The sequence below is a fragment of the Mastigoproctus giganteus genome, chromosome 2 (assembly GCF_048544385.1).
Source record: "Mastigoproctus giganteus isolate SK-2022 chromosome 2, ASM4854438v1, whole genome shotgun sequence".
NCBI lineage: Eukaryota > Metazoa > Arthropoda > Arachnida > Uropygi > Thelyphonidae > Mastigoproctus > Mastigoproctus giganteus.
This window is the reverse complement of record NC_143576.1, coordinates 86,852,020-86,872,475: the sequence shown is the minus strand read 5'-3', so window position 1 is coordinate 86,872,475 and position 20,456 is coordinate 86,852,020. Positions and strand designations below refer to the sequence as shown.

The window sequence follows — 20,456 nt, the reverse complement described above, 5'->3', positions numbered from 1 at the left end:
TATCTCTATTCATGGTATTCCTACTTGATGAACTAATCCGTAAACCCTCGAGCCATTTACGCTCCCAGTATCCATGTGCACGATCCAAAATAATAGCGTCCTCCGGGGAGATTTGATGCTGCTTCTCCCAAAAATGTTCGGCCACAGCAGACTTGTTGTATTCAGCGGTTTAAGGTCGGATGAACGATTTTCTTTGCCACGTTCCCGAGACATTTCCGCTTCCAGTTCTGACCATGTGCCGATTGAACCACGTGGAGAAATACCACGTGTGGAGGTACCGTGGGCCTGCTACTTAAGGAGATGTTGCAGGAAGTCATATCACTGTTGAAGAAGGGAGCTGACGCTCCCGAAAGCTTCAGGTTTTTAGCGCTTTTAATGGTTTATATTTTAGCAAATTTTATTGTAAATGATCTTTTATTACAATTTTTAGCATTCCGCAATAGTTTATTGTAAATATTTTTGTGTAAAGATTGTAGTCATATTAAATTTTAAATTTTATTCAATGGTCAGTGTATGAATTTATATATTTTTTAGACATGCAAGAAGTATCAACCATCCGAATCATCGTGTCAACAACTGTATGGTGCCAAAGTCTCTACATAGCAGCCTAGCAGCAATAGGTCTCGTAGAGAACACCTACAAGGAACTTGAGAAAGTCGCAATCCTGAACACCTGTAGGATAGTCAGAGATTTCCTCGACCAACAGTAACACCAGACATTACAACCACTCTGGGTACTTGGTTACAGTACCCAGAGTGGTTGTAATGTCTTCGCTGGTTTTCGCTGTAAAACCAGCGAAAGGTTTCATAGAGGGAAAATTTATATTACTGCCTGGAGAACAGGCTCTCTTCTGCCCTCTTTCGGTATGTAATTTTTTTTTTTTGTTTAGACCTTCAGCCTGAAAATGGCTCGTAACGGAAGCTTGGACGTAGCGAAAAAAATAGCTGTAGAGGCGACACTGTTAGTTACCCATTCATATTTATATTTTTGATTACCTTCTATTGAAAGAAATACTTTTATCTTTTCAGACACTTAAATATATATATTTTTAATACTCTGTTAAGATAGTTTAGTTTTTAAGAAGATGAAGGGGGACGGGACCAATAATGCCGGTGATATCAAAGCGCAACCCAGCGGTTTGTCTTCACCAGTTCTGTCTCTTCTGTTTAGATATTAAAATGTGATAAACAGCTGGCTAGAGAATTGTAATTTTGTTTGAACCACTTTTATATTTAGGCAGAACTATTTAATGTTAATATACTGCAAATCCTTGTTTTCGTGGTAACGAGTAAAATGGTGCAGTGCTTCGTTTTTGGTTGTAATCACCAGAGTCTGAGAAATGACTGTCGTTTTTTTCAGTTTTCCGTTGGATAAGACAAAGTTTTACGAGTGGGTACAACTGTGTCGGTGAGTTTTTTTCTTTTATTTAATGTTTGTGTATATCAATTCACATTGTTGCTTTCCTTTCTCTCAAAAATGACGGCGTTCTGACTTGTACTGTCATTAGTCTTTTACATTATGACAATTTCCTTTGCGAAAAAATGGATCAAACTTCATTACGTGTGAATTTTGTGAAGCAGGTTGAACCAAGTTGTGCCTTTTGCGTAGGCCTTGGCTCGTCGATCAAGGGGAAGACACAGCAATCTGGCAAGCATGATTGGTTCTGCTTCTATAATCCAGAGAATTGCGAAACTACAAATTCTCTCCGCGAGGTTCAGTAACTACCCTCCATAACTAGAGAGCTTTTTTTTTGGAAAATATAAACTTCTAGAACGCAGAGGTAGTACCTCTGGAAAAGAGGGGCATCCTTTCCCCCAGGGCAAAGATGCCCTTCTTTTCCAGAGGTACTACCTCTGCGTTCCAGGGCAAAGATGCTCCTCTTTTCCAGAACCTCTGCGTTCTAGAAGTTTATATTTTCCAAAAAAAAAAATCATTTGGGGGTTTTTACAAAGTCTTCAACAGTTTTGAATTTTTTTGAGAATTGCTTCGGGTTGCATTACTATTAGAAATATATTGATACTTCCGAAAACACAAACTGATTTTTTAAACCAAGATATTGTATCTTAGTTTAATAAATCAGTTTCAGTGTTTTGGGAGGTATCAATATATTCCTAATACTGATTTTTTTTTTTTTTTTCTGAGATACCAAGAAAAAATATATTTTATCATTTTGGTTGCTCGCCCTGCACTTTCACTTTTTTGTTGCAGTGCATTTAATAGTCACATTTTCTTTTCTTTGATACTTCAATAATATCGCACTTACGCGTTGTTTATTCAGTTGATTGCAAGTTACATATCAGTTACGTTCTCATTCTCTAGTGATATTTTTAAATAATGGCATCATAAGCGCTAGTTTGACATTGCAAATTACAAAACTAATTAATAAAACTAATTTAATAGGTATTATTAGTTTATTATTCGAAATGTTTTTAGGAAGATTTCCACAGTTAAATTATGTTATCATATTTCTTATTGCTATTTCTTTTTTTATTGTTTATGTCTTTGGCTGCATGATAATATTGAATAAGTCATGATTTTAGCATTAGTATTAGTTGAGGCATATGATGCAAGAAAGCAAGCTTATAGAGAATCAGCCAAAAAAAGAAAAAACCGTTCCCATTTCACTGATCTGGTCACTCCAAATGTTTGTCTAGTTCAGCCTTAATTTTATTTAAGCTCTCAACTTCCACAAAAACAACAACAGATGGAAGTTTGTTCTAGCAATCAACTACCCGCTGGCTAAAGGCAAACTTCTGCACATCTATTTTACAACTGCTTTTCCTCAATTTGAATCTATGCCTCTTCAGGTCCTTAACCTCAGCATTGAGCCTTCTCAAAACCATTCAAGGCCTCAATCAGATCACCTCGCAGGTGCCTAGTTGCTGCAACTTACAGAATTTAAGCCTCTCCTGGTAAGAGAACCCTCTTGTTCCTCTCACCAATCTTGTTGCCCTTCTCTGTACTCGTTCTAGCAACTCTGCATCCTTCATAAAATGAGGCCTCCAGACCTGTACGCAGTACTCACGGTGTGGCCCGACCATTGCCTTATACAAAGGTATAATCGCCTCCTTGTCTCTGCTAGCAAAATTCCTATATATAATTGACAAAAACTCCATCACCTGCTCTGGCAGGGCATCTACACTGCTCAGAGAACTTCATATCTGACTGCACAATTATCCCCAGGTCTTTTTCATTCTCCATCTCCCTGAGTGTAGTACCACACAGTTGGTATGTTTCTATTGGATTACTACTACCCATATGCCGTACTTTGCATTTGCGAATATTAAATTTCAGTTGCCACTTTTCAGCCCATCTACCTAACTCTTTTAGATTCTGTTGCAGTAGCATACTGTCTTTACTATCATTAACAAACCTGCCAACCTTTGTATTATCTGCAAACTTGGACATCCTCTGTTGGATGTCCTCTGATGTTAAAGATTTGCTTTGATTCTTCATCATTTTGAAGCCCAACAATTTCTTCTTGCAAATTAGTTCCTGGTCTTCTGCTTTGCAAAAGAATGGATTTGTTACCCAGACAGGTATTCCCAAATCAATCAAATCTTTAAAGCGATTCTCAAAGTCACTTGCACATGCTTCCCTAAAGTTTGTAGTCATGCCAATGCCACCCTGAAAGGCTGTAATTCCCCCCCCCCCCAGGAGAGTGCTATCACCCACGTTGGGAATTGCTGGTTTAGAGCATTTCACTTTGGAAATATTTTCATTATGGATAATTCAATCACTTACTAGTTTTAGTCCATATTTTTTCTTGCTCACATAGAATTTTTTTTTCACCCTTAATCTGTCTTGGATCACTGGTGTAATAGGGTGCCCCCCAATGGGTCAAAACCTCCCTTTTTTAAATTTCTGCATACAGCCCTGCCACAAATAGCAAGAAATTTCATTTCTTAAAAAAATTGCATGTGCAATCAGTGTAATGCCTAGGAAGATTTCAGCCAGTATTCAGAAGAAAAATCTGCACACATAAACTTCATATTTAGCTACTTAACGAACACCATTCTTCACTCTCAGCTTGAAAGTAGTATGTGATGGTACAGGAAATTGTCGTTTTCCCTCGGTCAATAAACTGGACATTGCTATTGTTAAAGAAGTCATAAAAGTAATGTCGAGCATCACATAGCCTTTTTATCATATGTAGAGGGTGTTCACAAGCCTCCTTTATGCTAAAACATTATTGTGGGAGTAGGGTATATGATACAAATCTGAAACCACTTCCCAGTGACAGATTATTTTCAAGTTTTTATTCACCAATCAGAAAATATGCACAATGTAATAAATGGCAATATATTTGCAAAACTGTAATCTTGGAGAAATTTTCCTACAAAACTTCATCCTCTCAGTTTTGTCACTGATCAGTGGCTCTGTGTGAGCTGAAACTTCTTTGGTTTTGCCCCCAGATGGCAATGTAATGTGTTATACACTGTTAACTTTTCCATGTTAAGCTCGTGAATAGCGTGTCATATTGGTTTTTCTGGAACACCTCCCCAAACCATCTCCATTGCTATCTCACTAACTTTTGTCCAGCCACCATCTCAGCTAGGATAATTACACAAACAGGCATCTTTTATGAATTTTCCCTGTCACTGCAGAACTTTGGGCCTATTCAGTGGCTTCTTTTAAAACTGTGTTTGAAATTTATGCAATAAGGGTTGATCGCAGCCTGCGCCTTGTTGAACCCAAGTACTATGCCTTTTCAGTGTTGGTAATTCCACCATGATTACGGTGTTGTGATTATGCTGCAAGCTACTGTTGTTATTTGGTTTTTAGGAGCATTAGCAACTAAGGCCATATTGCTCCAGGGATATGCGGTGGTCATTCCCTGACCTTTCTGCATCCTCCGTATTTGGTGGCCATGGGCTCGAACCCCGGTCTAATTAAGAAACGTGTGCTACGCACTGCTGCTCCTGCCCACCTGGCTATGGAGGTGCCCCTGCAAGTTACTTCAGAGCCACATTTTCCAGTTGGTGATGAATAAAAACTTGAAGCTATTGTCTATCATCTTTCAGATTTGTATCATGTGCCTTATTCAAACAGTGCTTTAGTTTTGTAAAGGAAATTTGTGTATGCCCTTGTACTTGTGGATGCAGAAAATCCTCATGTGCTGTGGGTCAGGATTAATGCAGTCCATATGTAGAGTGTTTGTTTTTTGCATCATACAGCCCAATTAAGTTTGTAAACATTCCTTATCAGCAATAGTAAGTTTATTAATGACACTGTGCCATCTGCTCCATGAGTAATCCATGACCATCACAGGTCTTATTAGTGCAGTATCTTTGACCTTCATTGCAAATGCCAGTTGACCAACAAAAATTTGTATGCGTGTCAATTGCCCTTGAAAGTGGTCCCATCTAGGGAGGTTGAAAATGCCAAAAGGTGTTCGATTAAAGTGTTCTGCATCTACATTAGAGCGTACCTATTTTGGAAAGGTCATCTAACATGTAATTTCTCATGCTTCTGACAAAAACCCAAGCCTGAGTGTTCAAAACAAGTGGTGCCCATTAAGGGAGGTTTTGCTGATCCTTAGTCAGCACCTAGTTGAGGATTTTTGGGTGCCTTTACATTCTGTGACACTTTGAAATGAATAACACTCATCCAGATGTTTCAACAAAGAAGGGGACAGTTAGAGACTATTAGAGGGCACCAATTTATATGATTATTATAAATGTGATGTGTAGCATGTTGGGATAAGTCAATTAAAAGCTGTATATGAGAAATTACTAGTTAAAGGAGCTAAAAATGGAGACTGAGTTCTACTTGTATATGGATACAAAAGGAAAGAGAAATGAATCAGATAGTTCCCTTATTTGATGAAAGTGGAACAATCATAGAAAGACCAGTAGAAATCACAACACGAATTTGTAATTTGCAGTGATATTTTCAGTTGAAAAGCCATTTAAGCTTTGAGGTAAAAAAATGGCAGGGATTTGGATAGCTGTAAAATAAATAATATTGCAATCTTGGAGAAGAATCCATCAGAAAAGAGGGTGAGGGAAGGTAGCACACATTAGATGGATGGTATACATTGTATTATGCTAGGGAAAAAAAGGGGGGGCTGTATGTGAGTGTGCATTAATGAAATCATCATTAGAATGATTTCATTAATGCACACAGGGATGATCCTAGACTGCAGAAATGCTAACGTTGCACAATTCCATAAAGGAGGTTTAAAAAACGTGATGGCAGACCTGCAAATTTGACTTCAGTGGGTGTTAAGATCATGGAGGGTGTAGTTCATATGTTAATCGCCGTGAGACAATATTCGTGTCACTTTTTTTTAAGCATTAGGTCATGTGTCACAACCTTTATTCATAGTTTACTTTACTATTTGAGTTGCATGACTGTATGTAGTGTCACAATATTCTTTAATGTAAAATAAATCTTGATAGCGTGGTATACTGAACATGATATAATTATCTTTTCAAAAAGGAATATATTTTGGCTAGGAGGAGAGATGTGAACCAGGAGGATATGGGGGGGGGCACAAGTATACATCTTTGAGAGTAACAGCAAGCTGGATCTCATAAAGTTCACATTTAGGCAGTGTGTTGCAGATTATTTGAGTAAGTTACCCATCAAGGTGACCGAGGCAGAGAGTTTGCTAACTGACTAACTGAGATCAGGGTTAGTTCGGACTTCTGATTTGTTCGGATTTTTGAACTTTTCAAAATTACTGTTCTGGAGACTAAAAAAAAAAAAGGCTTACTAAGTTTATAAAAAAAATAACTGCATTATATTTAAGTAATATCACTAAGGTAAAACAAATGGAACTTTTACCATAATAACACAGGCTTTAATGAAAATAATTACTTATTTTTTTGCTGCACCATTTTCAACTTCCTTTCTCTGCTCTCTCTCTTTTCAGCAAGAGTAGTTGAGTTGGACAGCATTCAGTTTGTTGCTCATACTAAGCCATCGCAGTCTCTAGTGTGGCGAATGCCTCAGTATGCGTAGGCCCGGTATTGATGTTATTTTCTTCGTCGTCGTCGTCTTTGTCCATATAATTTTCAGGAGCTCCAGTTTCTTTTAAATTTACATTTCATTTAAAACAGGAAACCCTGTAGCATCAGTATCATTTTCCATCCATGCCCTTGCATCACCTTCATTGCAATCATCAACCCCAAGGATTGACTGAAACAAGTTATTGTGTTCATCTCCTACGATTTCTTCTCAATAGGCCACTGTTTTTTCCAAGCATTTTTTAAATTCTGCACAGTTAAATTCCGACACATGAGCTAATATGTAGCAGCTGTCCTTGAGAGCTTTTTCAAAAAAGCTACGATGCTTTGTTCTAAAAGTAAACCATGAAAGACTTGTTTTTCTTGTAGATTCTCTTCAACCTTTCAATGACTCCCTGGTCCATTGGTTGGAGTGTGGTAATGTTTGATGGAAGAAACATGACCTTCAATCCAACATCTATTTTGTTTAATGTTTCCACTGAAGGATGTGATGGCATGTTGTCTAGGATAAGCAAGACCTTGCCCAGTTTGATTTCTTGTTCACTATACTTCTTGACATTTGGAATAAAATCATTGGTAAACCATATCAGATTGTGTGAAATATCAACCTCATCAAAGTGTGTGAAATATCAACCTCATCAAAGTGTGTGAAATATCAGATTACAGAGTGTGTTGAATAACGGTTACAAAATAACGGTTAGTTTTTGTGTGTTTTAATTAAACTATGTACATAATGTAATTATTTTACATTATTTTATGGCACTACCTTAAAAAAAAAATAAATGCTGGCTCATTCGGATTTTCGACACTACTGTATATACTTAGTCAGACTGCTGTATAATGAAATCGATCGTTCCCTTGAAAAAATTCATTAAACAGAAATTATGTTATAAAGAAATATGACCTTTTCAACAATGAAAAATTCTGTAAATTTAGAGATTTGGTAAAAGATTGGAAATAAATGGGAATGAACAAATTTTCTATCTTTCAAAGTAATAAATTTATTAATACATATATATTAAGAAATGGTAAAGGTGAAGTGCAGCCATTATCAACCCACTGCTGGATGGAAGCCTCCTTACCAATTCATGCTGATGTGCACAATGTATTAGTACCCTTTTAAGAATTATTTCGTAAAATATTTGGGTATTTTTTTTGTACACTGCATTCTACTGTACACCGTTCATAAAAATGTTTGCATTTGTTTAAACACTCAAAATATATATTCTGTTATATTTTTTCCCACTGAAGGCCTCGAATCAAAGTTTCAAATGCTGCCAACATTTCTTGTTTGGAAAGTTTAATATTGCCCTCATTTTCATCCATTGTCGATATTTTCATTAGTTCTTTGAATGCTCTCCAAAATGTTATTCACTCGGATATTAGCTACTATGACATCATTATCAACTCCTAAAAATTCGTCAAGAACAATTTCTCCACTGATCGAACCTCGATTGGAACTCTTCCCAAGATTGCTCGATGTCTTGTAGTAGTTCATTTCTCTCTCTCTCTCTCTCTCTCTCTCTCTCTCTCTCATTGCTCTTAATTAGCGTTTTGGCAAAACATTACTTTTGCAAAACAATTCTTAATCGTTGTTTCCATCACATCTTTACTCCACAATTTCAACAACTCTGATATGCACATCCGCAAATGCATAGGTTGGTTGGTTTCTATTCTCAGTAGACTTTTTTTCAGTATGCATTTTCAAATCCTTGACTCATTAGCTGCAGTTTAGACGAGGTATTCAGATAGAAGAAAACAAACTTCACACTTGTAAGTTTTGAAATTACCTAGTGAAGATGGGCAGGGCAGTTGTTGACAATCAATGCAATTTTTCTGCTTTCTTTCATCATCTTTTTATCGAAATTTAAAATCCACTGTTCAAAAATTTCATTTGTCATCCAAGCTTTTTTCTTGCGGTTGTAGTCTAACTCTAGTGACTTCACTCCTTTGAAACATTGGGGTTGTTTACTTTTGCCTCTTACCAAAAGCTTCAGTTTTTAATTACCAGCCATATTTGCACCAACCAGGAACTAATTCTCTCCTTACTATTTTTACCACCTAAGCATTTATAACCTTTAAAAGTCAGTGTCTTTCAGCAAACATTTAAAAAATTGACGTTTCATCAACGTTGAATATGTATTTAAGCTCGTAGTACTCCATAATTTTTTTTTCGAAACTGTTTCTTTCCAATGGGGGTGCAGTCTTCAATTGCAACTCCACTTTCATCAGAAATGTAAGCCATGGTGCTCTTTAAATTTGTCCAGCCAACCAGAACTGGCTTGGAATGTTTTACACCCTAGAAAAGATGCATACTCCCTAGCCTTTTCTTTTATTAATGGCCCTGATATCGGCACCTTTTGGTCTCGAATCAACTTCATTCAATTAAAAATTGCTTTATCTACATCTTGTGTTTGAGGAATCGGGACCCGACTGGGTCCCGTTTCCTCAAACATGTTGAAAATCGAAACATAGTTTTTCAGAATGGTTAACACCCTGCTGGCAGGAATACCAAATTTTAAAGCAATTTTTTTTTTATTTATTATTATTATTTTTTTTTACAGAGAAAGCAGGTTGACCAAAAACAATGTCCATGTTGGGAATATGTCTTAATCTTTGCCAATGGCTGTGGACACAAATTGACCAGCGCAACTTCTCGGTACAGTATTGTTAGGTTTTACTTCTTTTTAGCCATTGCTAACCCACTGCCTCTTCCAAAACCTTCCATCTTTTTCTATCCTGCGCCGTGATTGGCCAGTGTCCTCCTGCAGGGTTTTAGAGGAACCACTAAATTATAGAATGTTTTAGCTCTTAAAATTTAAAGGAATTAATTCTTAATTCGTGCTTTCTACAGCATCAGCTTTATTGCCTAAAGGCCAAAGGTGCGAACAATGCTTACCCAGGTCTCTTGAAATCAGTTCCTTATATGGAAATTTTCTTTGTTATACAGAAACTATTTTCAATGTAATGACCAAGGGGAAATCAAAAAAGTTTGCTACATAGAAAAATTCACTATATGGAAGTTCATTAATGAGAGGTCCGACTGTGTGTGTATATACAGTGAAACTTCTAATGGACACCTCTCTTTAATGGACATCTCTCTACAACGGACATTTTCAAATTCCCCAACTCTCCTCCATTGGTTTTAATGTGTTTTCAGCTTCTATCTAGCAGACATTCTCTGTAACGGACGTGGACAGGCAATCTGCATTGTTTTGTTTAGATTAGCTCTTAATTTGATCTCCCCATAATGGACAGCGGGCGAACCACGGCCCTTTTTCTAGGAACGTTTCTTCCACATATTGCCTCAATCGTGTGTTTATTTTCTATTTCCGATTCTCTGAATTTTATCAAGGTTTACGTCTCAGTTCTAAACCCTTTTTCAAGAATTGTAAGGCACGTGTAAAACTTCTGATGAATTCGGTATGTGCAGGGGGGGAATTTTGTCGGCCTTTAGTCTTTTGAGTTTCAGTTTTCAGTTTTGTTCAGTGTTGTGTGAAGTGCACAATGTCTTTTCATAAACATTTAACTTGAAAGGATAAAGTCAAACTCATTAATGCATATGATCGGCAAAAAAATAGTGTTCGCAATCTCGCTGCAAAATTCAAAATCGGGAAGACGCAGGTAAGCGACATCCTAAAGAAAAAAAATTAACTGCTCAAACAATTTTGGCAACATGTAAATGATCAGGTTCAAAAATCATTCCCGAAAACTGTTGGACTTCAAATTGACAATGTTATGTATGAGTGGTTTTGGCGTGCACGTGCTAAAAAAATTCCCATTAATGGGCCTATTATTAGGGGAAAGGCTTTGGAGGTTGCGAAATCTATGGGAGTAAATGAGTTCAAAGCTTCTGTGGGATGGCTAGACAAGTTCAAAATTTGGCATAAAATTTCTTGGAAAACCGTAAGTGGTGAAGGTGGATCTGTTGATACTAGGATTGTAAAAGAGTGGACTGTCAAATTGGAAGATTTATGTCGTGATTTTGAAGCTAAGGATATTTACAACTGTGATGAAACAGGGTTGTTTTTTAAAGCTCTTCCTGAAAAAACAATGAGTCTAAAAAACGAAAAGTGCCAGGGCAGAAAAATTTCTAAGGAACGCTTGACTCTACTATTGTGTAGAAATATGCTGGGAGACTTTGAACAACCTCTTGTTATAGGATAACCACAAAATCCTCGTTGTTTCAAGGGCATAAAGTTGAATGTTTTGAATGTTGACTGTAAGTCTAATAAAAAAGCGTGGATGACACGAGATATCATGAGCGAATGGATAGGTCAATTTAACCAAAACATGATTCGTCAAAACAGAAAAATTATTCTTTTCATGGATAATGCTGCATCTCATCCGCACATTGAATTGTATCATTCAAATCATTTTTCTGCCACCAAACACATCTGCAGTGTCAGCCCTTGGATCAAGAGATAATAAAAAATTTTAAACTTCACTACAGAAAACATGTTTTAAGATATCTCATTGCAAACATGAATGATGTAACCTGTGCGAGTGACCTTGCAAAGAAACTCGGCATCCTAGATGCGAATCAGTGGATTTCCTCTTCAGTAAACGCAATTAGAAAACAAACTGTCGTGAACTGTTTTGTAAAGTCTGGCTTCTCAAACACAAAAACTGAAGTTGTGAACAGCAATGTGGAACACCAAGAAGAACTTCAACATCTATTGATAATGTACGATACTTCCGCTACAAGTGACCCTGGCTACAAAGATATAGACTCGAACCTCACTACAGAAAATGGTGCTCTAGATATCAACGACATTATCATCGATATTTTTCAAGAAGTTCCTCGTGAGGATGAAGAAATGGAAGGAGGTCATTCTGTCGAAAAACATATTAACGACGAACCACCGATGAAAATAGAAGCAGCGCTCATACAAATAAATCATTTAAAAATGTTTTTCGCCGCTGCAGAAGATACTGAAGGACTTTCGATGGTTTCTTCACTCCAAACAAATGTTGAAAACAAAATTATCAACCCGAAGAAGGTGCAGAAGAAAATAAGTGATTACTGTATGTATTTTTCTTAATATAAAGTCATAATATGCATAGCACAATTATATGTATATTATTTACAAATTTAATTTTACATTAAACGTTTAATGATTTTTCTTTATCTCTTGTGTATGTAATTGAATATTATTTACAAAAATATTGTTCAAAATCTGTATATATTTTAATTTAATTTTACATTAAACGTTTAACGATTTTTCTTTCTTTTTTTTTTCTCCCTCAGACTTCTTGTTAGTGGACACTTCTCTCTAACGTACACATTCTCGTTCCCCATGGCTGTCCGTTAAAGGGAAGTTTCACTGTATATATTATTACCAGATAATTGTAATTTTTTAATTATTATTTATTTATAAATTATATATGTAAATTAATGTAATTTATATATATAGAAATTAAAATTAATTGATATTATGAAGAAAAATAAAAAGGCAAAAGAAATAAAGCAATAGAAAAAGAAAAAAAATAAATTAGCATTAGTAGAGGCATATGATGCAAGAAAGCAAGCTTATGCAGCATCAGCCGAAAAAAAAAGAAAAAAAAAACACGCTCCCATTTCACCCCTCCGTTCATTCCAAGTACCTGTTCAGCTCAGCCTTAAATTTATTTAGGCTATCAACTTCCACAACAAAAGATGGAAGTCTGTTCCACCAACCAACCACCCGCTGGCTAAAGGCAAACTTCCACATATCTATCCTACATCTGTCTTTCCTCAATTTGAATTTATGCCCTCTCAGGTGATTATTCTGAGCAAGAGGAAGAATTCTATCAGCATTGAGCATGCTCAAACCATTCAAGACTTAATACACCTCTATCAGATCACCTCACGGGTGCCTAGTCTCCAGACACTGTAATTTAAAAAATTTAAGCCTTTCTTCGCAAAAGCAACCCTTTGTTCCATTTACTAATCTTGTTGCCCTAATCTGTACTCGTTCCAGCAGCTCTACATCCTTCTTAAAATGAGGCCTCCAGATCTGTATACAGTACTCAAGGTGTGGCCTGACCATTGCCTTATATAAGGGGATAATCACCTTATCCCTGCTAGAAAAATTCCTGTATATCATTTACAAGACACTATGAGCTACTCTTGCAGACCGTCTGCACTGCTCAGAAAATTTCATATCTACCTGCACAATTACCCCCAGGTCCTTTTATTTCTCTACCACAGAGTTGATACGTCACTCTGGGGTTGCTGCTTCCCATATGTAGTACAGGAGTCCTTTGATTAGTGCGGTTAATGAATCCTTGAAATGTACTGCACATATTAAAACCGCACTAATCAAACTGAAGAAAGAATGGGAATAATTATAATGAATCCTTGAAAATTATAAAATTGTAAAAACATTTTTTCACACTCAATATGCACCTATAATGCACTGCATAGTTCTTAAATTATTAAGGAATAAATTTAAAAAAAGATAGTATGATTTAAATTTTATTTTTTGCAAAAAACTTATCTAACTTCAATTGAACAGTGGTAGCTTTCTTCCTTTCCTTCATGATTTTGCAATAACAATCAATTTGCTTATCTAACCCTCGACGAACGTTCATGCTTCTCTCTGCATCTGGATCACTCTCTAGTATGAGTTCTTTTGATTTTTCAAGTGTATTAAATAGTTCTTCAAGTTTTTTGAATGAAATTTCTTTGGGAGCAATTTGCTTTTCTTCTGCTTCATTTTCGTCTTCTTCCTCGTATGCATGTTGATGCTCAATTTCAAGATGATCGTTGTTACTTAAGTCTTGAATGAGATTCCAATAATTCTCTAACATTTTCCGGATCTACTTCCTTTGCCGACCGGGCCAGCCAGGTGGGTAAGGTGCCTGCTTAGCAACCCAAAGGTCGTGGGTTCGAATCCTGCCTCGGGTGTGGATCAGAGTAGTGCATTATGGCCACAGAAGCCGATGTAATAACAAAAAAAAAAAAAGAAGAATCTACTTCCTCAAAGTCGAGATCTTTTCCAATTGTAGTAATTTCATCAATAACTTTGTTGACAGGATTAATGAAACCACAAAAATCATTTGCGCATTCAGGCAAAAGATTCTGCCAGACTGCTTTCATGCAGCTGTTCGTCATTTCTTCCCATGATTTGTGTATGTTCTCAACTGCTTCTTTACCCACTTGGCTAGCCCGGTCGGCAAAGGAAGTAGATTCGGAAAACGTTAGAGAATTATTGGAATCGCATTCAAGACTTAAGTAACAACGATTATCTTGAAATGTCTTATTATGGGCGATTTCAATTTCCCTCTAATTGATTGGAGTAAATGGGAAGGAAACTCGACATGGGGAACAAAATTTTTAAATCAACTAGATGACTGTTATTTGTATCAACATGTCAGGGAAAGTACTAGAGAAAAGAATATCCTAGACCTCATCATCACCCATGAATCAGATGACATAACAGGGTTGACAGTAGAGAGGAACCAGTAGCAGGAAGTGATCACAGAGTTCTACGGTGGATGATGATGAGAGAGGTAGCAGAAGTAAAAGGCAAAGGAATGGGTTTTAATTTCAGAAAAGGAAATTACGATGCCTTAAGGTACTACATAGCCTCTATTAACTGGGTAGATATTGTACAGAAAATGAATACATTTGAACTGTGGTACGCTTTTAAAACATTAATCACAGATGCCTTGAATGCGTATATACCATTAAAAAAATACTCCACGAGGAGGGTTCCAAGTTGGATGAATGGTGAAGTTGCCACATTACTTGAGCAGAAAAAGGTGGCATGGAAAGGTTACAGAGCAATAAAAAGTATTGAAGCCTATAGAGCAATAAAAAGTATTGAAGCCTATAGAGCAATAAAAAGTATTGAAGCCTATAACAGCTACAAGGTGATGTGTAATAGAGCCACAGAAAAGGTTCGACAGGCAAAGCCAGTTTATGAGAAATCACTAGCAAACAGAGGGGGATAAAGAATTCTTCACATATATAAATGCCAAGAAGAGCAGGACAAACCAGATCGGAACTTTACGTAAGGGAAAGGGGATAGTATTAAATACACCAGCTGCCGTTGCAGATGAACTCAACAGTTATTTTGCATCGATATTTACAAATGAAAAACCTTTTGTGGCAATGGGAAATTGTGGGAGCGAAGTTAAAAAATATGTAATTAATGATATTGAAATTTCGCAAGGTTATTTAATGAAAAAACTTTCAAGCCTACAGGCCAGTAAGGCTCCTGGAGTTGATGGAATATACCCTATAATCTTAAGGGAGGCGGCAAGCGAGTGCATTGAACCATTGAGGATAATTATGCGAGCATCACTAGACTCTGGGGAGATCCCTTGGATTGGAAAAGTGCAAATGTATCTCCCATACATAAGGGTGGCTCTAAAAGTGAAGTTGGAAATTATCGACCTGTCAGTCTGACTTCAGTAGTAGGGAAAATCATGGAGGCAATGATCAAGAGTGGAATTCAGAATCATTTGGATCGAATTGAAATTCTCAAGGATACTCAGCATGGTTTTGTAAAGGGAAAATCGTGTTTAACAGATCTGGTTTCGTTATTTCGAAAGGGTCACTCACGAGCTGGATTTAGGGAATAATTTCAACATAGTTTATTTAGATTTCAGCAAAGCTTTTGACTCAGTCCCACATGAGTGGTTGCTTTATAAGCTGGAACAGGTTGGAATCACTGGGAAAATCCTTGGATGGATAGAAGGATGGCTTCAGGGCAGGAGGCAGAGGGTTGTGATAAATGGCTATTCCTCAGATTGGGTTGTTGTAAGAAGTGGGGTTCCCCAAGGATCAGTATTAGGACCACTGTTGTTTTTAATTTTCATAAACGACATTGATGAAGGGATAGAGGGCGTGATGTCTAAATTTGCAGATGATGTTAAAATTGGTAGAGTAGTTAATGATCACTGTCAAGCTGAGCTTCTTCAGAGAGATCTAGATAGACTTCAGGAATGGTCAGAAAAATGGCAGCTATGCTTTAATCCAACAAAGTGTAAGGTATTACACCTGGGAAACAGTAATCCCAAAATAACTTATTTGCTTGGTGGAGTTCAACTAAACCCAGTACTGGAGGAAAGGGACTTGGGTGTTACGATACGGTCAGACATGAAATTCTCTGAGCATTGTAAACAGGTTGCAAGGAAGGCCCATGGTGTCCTATGGATGATCTATCGAACTTTTGCAAGTAGAGATAGGGATGTGATAATCCCATTATATAAGGCTTATGTTAAACCACACTTGGAATACTGTGTTCAAGTATGGAGACCGCACCTAAAGAAAGACATCGAGCTTCTTGAAAGGGTGCAAAGATGGGTAACTCCCCTGGTGAGATAGGCAAAAGGGCGTCCTTATGAAAAAAGACTTCGAATATGTGGGTTGCAGAGTTTGGAAACTAGACACCTTAGAGGAGATTTGATTGAGGTGTTTAAGGCTCTGAGAGGCATCAGTAAAATGAATGAGGACGAAATTTTCAAGATTATAAATGATGCTAGAACTAGGGGACATAAATTCAAGTTACGGGGGGAAATGTTTAGATTGGACTGCAGGAAGTTTTATTTTAACCAGCGAGTTATAAATTACTGGAATAAGTTGCCTTCATGGGTGGTAGAGGCCGACAGTTTGGGGAAATTCAAAATTCAAAGGTCATCTGGATAGTACTTTCAGGTAAGGAAAGCGCATAGGATGATAGGTTTAATTTCCTGTTTTTTTTATTAATTATTATTATTTATTTATTTTTATTTTTTTGTTTTTATCATTGTTTTGTTCGGATTTTTTTTTTTTTTTTTTTTTTTTGGCTGGTGCAGCATAAGCCATAGGCTTTCTTGCACCATGTGGCCATTACTAATACTAATATCGTGTTTTTTCCAAAATTCATCGAGAGTGATTGCGTCATCTCCAGTTGTAGCTTGAATTGCCTGAGCAAAAGTTCGTCTCAAATAATATGCTTTTAATGTAGAAATAACTGCTTGGTCAATTGGCTGGAGTAAAGAAGTCGAATTTGGTGGTAGAAATGTAACCTTCACATTGTTATTTTAATCATTGAGTGAGGTAGGATGCCCAGGGGCATTATCTAAAATTAAAAGAACTTTGAAATCTAAATTAATTGCCTTGCAGTATTTTTCGACTGCAGGACAAAAATGCATAGTGAACCATTCTTCAAACAACTGCTTTGTCACCCAAGCCCTTTTATTTGATTTCCAAATTACTGGAAGGGATTGCTTGTTACAGCCTTTTAATGCTCTTGGGTTCATTGTACGATAAATTAGCATTGGTTTCAATTTGCAATCTCCTTCACCTCCAAATAGAAGTGTTAATCTATCTTTGGATGCTTTATGACCTGGTGCGGTTGCTTCCTTTCTTGCCAAAAAATATTCTCGTTGGCATTTTTTTCCATAAAAGGGCAGTTTCATTGACATTAAAAATCTGACGATAATCATACCCATTTTCTTCAATTATTTTCTTCAGTTCAATGGGATATTTGGCTGCTGCATCTTTATCGGCACTGGCTGCTTCACCTGTTAATTTAATATTTTTTATGCCAGATCGAGCTTTGAAATTTTCTAGCCAACCTTTACTAGCCGATAATGTTGAAGTATCCCCTTGATATTTGTTTTCTTTTAATGAAGAAAAAAGGCTCAAAGCTTTAATCTTGATGTTATTTCCATCAATAGGAGTGCATTTTTGATTACAATCTTCTAACCAAATAAAAAGCAAATCTTCCATTTCAATCATTAATGCACTTATATTCCTAGTGCATTGTATATTTAAAGATGCAGATGCCATTTTGCCTTTATCCCAGTACTCACCTGCTTTGTTCAAGACGGCGCATATGGTTGACTCACCAAAGCCTAGTGCCGTATCTATGTTTGCTTTGTTTTCGCCATTATCAAATCTCTTAATGATGTCAAGTTTAGTATCCAAAGTGATGACTTTTCGTTTATTACCCTTTTTCAAAGGGAAATAAACGAAATTTACGAATAAGAATAATTTAAGGGTAATAAACGAATAAGGATGTTTTTTTTTGTGTTTTTTTTTGTGTTTTTTTTGGCTGATGCTATATAAGTTTGCTTTCTTGCATCATGTGCCTTTGCTAATGCTACACCAATATGTTCGACGGGCAACCAGAGGGAATAATACCCCTGATCTGATTATCAGCAGTGATGACACATGCATTAGGAATTTGCAGATAAAGGAACCACTAGTTGACAATGATCACAGTGTACTAATGTGAGATTTACTTAAAAATGTAACTACAATCAAGGGTAAAGGGAAGGGTTTTTGTTTTCGTAAAGGTGACTACAGAGGTCTCTAACAGTTTTTGAATTCTACACAGTGGGATCAACTGATGATGTTACTAACGGTGAATTCTAAATGAGAAGCCTTCAGGGACTTAATCTTGGAGGCTACTAGACTTTTCATACCAACTAAGAAATACTGTTCAAGGTTCAGGCCTAAATGGATGTTGGATGAATTAATGAGGCTCATGGTAGAGAAGAAAAATGCATGGTATGCATATAAATTATCAGGCGACACAGAAGCCTATGACAGATATAAGCTAGTCTGTAATCGAGTCACAAAGGAGGTTAGGCAGATTACAAGAAATATTTGGCAAAGAACACAAAGAAAAACAGCAGAGTTCTTGACTAATGTAAATTCTAGAAGGGAGGGGACGAATCAGATTGGTTGACTTAACATAGATGGTTTGACTATTGATCCTGCTGATAAACTGAATGAGTATTTTGCATCTACATTCACACGAGGGGTTATTCAAGGAAGGGAATGCCAGAAGTTTATAAAATTCCAACAGTGAGCTAAGTGATTTTGTGATAAGTAAGAGCAAAGTGGAGGAGAAATTGTTGAAGTTAAACATAAAAAAGGCATCTGGGGCATATGAAATCTATCCAGTTATAATAAAGGCAGCAAGGGAAGTAAGCAAACCCTTAGTCATAACTATGAGAGCATCCTTAGAGTCAGGGAAGGCCCCCCCACGGACTGGAGATGTGCAAATGTATCCCCAATTCACAAAGGGGGTTCAAAGAGTGAGGGACACAAATAATTATAGACCTGTTAATTTAACTTCTGTTCCGGGGAAAATAATGGAGTCGCTGGTTAAAGAGGTGATACAGGATCATCTAGACAAGACAGCAATAATAGCTCAGACCGCATGGGTTTGTTAAGGGAAAGTCTTGTCTGACCAATTTGATTGGATTCAACCATGTGGCCACAAAAGGACTGGATGCTAAAAATAATCTTGATATCATATACTTGGATTTCAGGAAAGCTCTTGATACTATTGCAAATGGAAGACTGCTGTACAAATTGGAGAGGTATGGCATTAAGGGATGGTTGAGTGGGAGATGGCAGAGAGTGGTAATAAATGGACACTGCTCTACGTGGACTAATGTTATTAGCGGTGTCCTCCGGGTTTCGGTGCTGGGCCCATTGTTGTTTTGTGTATTTATCAATAATATCGATGAAGGTATATCAGGCTTAATGTCCAAGTTTGCAGATGATACAAAGGTTGGCAGGGTTGTTAATGACACTAAAGACAGTATGCTACTACAATAGGACCTAGAAAAGTTAGGCAGATGGGCTCAGAAGTGGCAACTGAAGTTCAACATTGACAAATTCAAAGTACTGCATATGGGTAGCAGTAACCCAAGAGAAAAGTACCAACTCTGTGGTACTACTCTCAGGGAGGTGGAGAATGAAAAAGACCTGGGGGTAATTGTGCAGTCAGATATGAAGTTCTCTGAGCAGTACAGACGGGCTGCCAGAGCAAGTTATAGAGTTTTGTCAATGATATATAGTAATTTTTCTAGCAGAGACAAGGAGGTGATTATTCCTTTGTATAAGGCCTTATAGACCTTATACAAAGACCTTATATATAAGGTCTTTGTATAAGGACCTATATAAGGACTTATATAAAGACCTTATATATAAGGGCTGCCAGAGCAAGTTATAGAGTTTTGTCAATGATATATAGTAATTTTTCTAGCAGAGACAAGGAGGTGATTATTCCTTTGTATAAGGCCTTATAGACCTTATACAAAGACCTTATATATAAGGTCTTTGTATAAGGACCTATATAAAGACCTTATATATAAGGCCTTATACAAAGGAATAATCACCTCCTTGTCTCTGCTAGAAAAATTACTATATATCATTGACAAAACTCTATAACTTGCTCTGGCAGCCCGTCTGTACTGCTCAGAGAACTTCATATCTGACTGCACAATTACCCCCAGGTCTTTTTCATTCTCCACCTCCCTGAGAGTAGTACCACAGAGTTGGTACTTTTCTCTTGGGTTACTGCTACCCATATGCAGTACTTTGAATTTGTCAATGTTGAACTTCAGTTGCCACTTCTGAGCCCATCTGCCTAACTTTTCTAGGTCCTAACTTTTCTAGGTTCTTTAGTGTCATTAACAACCCTGCCAACCTTTGTATCATCTGCAAACTTGGACATTAAGCCTGATATACCTTCATCGATATTA

General features: G+C 37.0%; 1 protein-coding gene across 3 annotated transcripts in view; it reads left to right on the top strand.

The window, feature by feature from the left end:
* Positions 1-874: 874 nt before the first annotated feature.
* Positions 875-20,456, top strand: part of LOC150089391 (ARL14 effector protein) — an 88,889-nt gene continuing 69,307 nt past the window's right edge. The window contains exon 1 of one of the 3 annotated variants that reach the window (XM_090368561.1): positions 875-960. In XM_090368561.1, coding sequence (XP_090224687.1) covers positions 905-960 — 56 coding nt within the window. In that variant the 5' untranslated portion in view covers positions 875-904. Of the gene's footprint in view, positions 961-993; positions 1,408-20,456 lie in introns of those variants that run through there. The other 2 variants (XM_090368562.1, XM_090368560.1) reach the window with 2 other exon arrangements.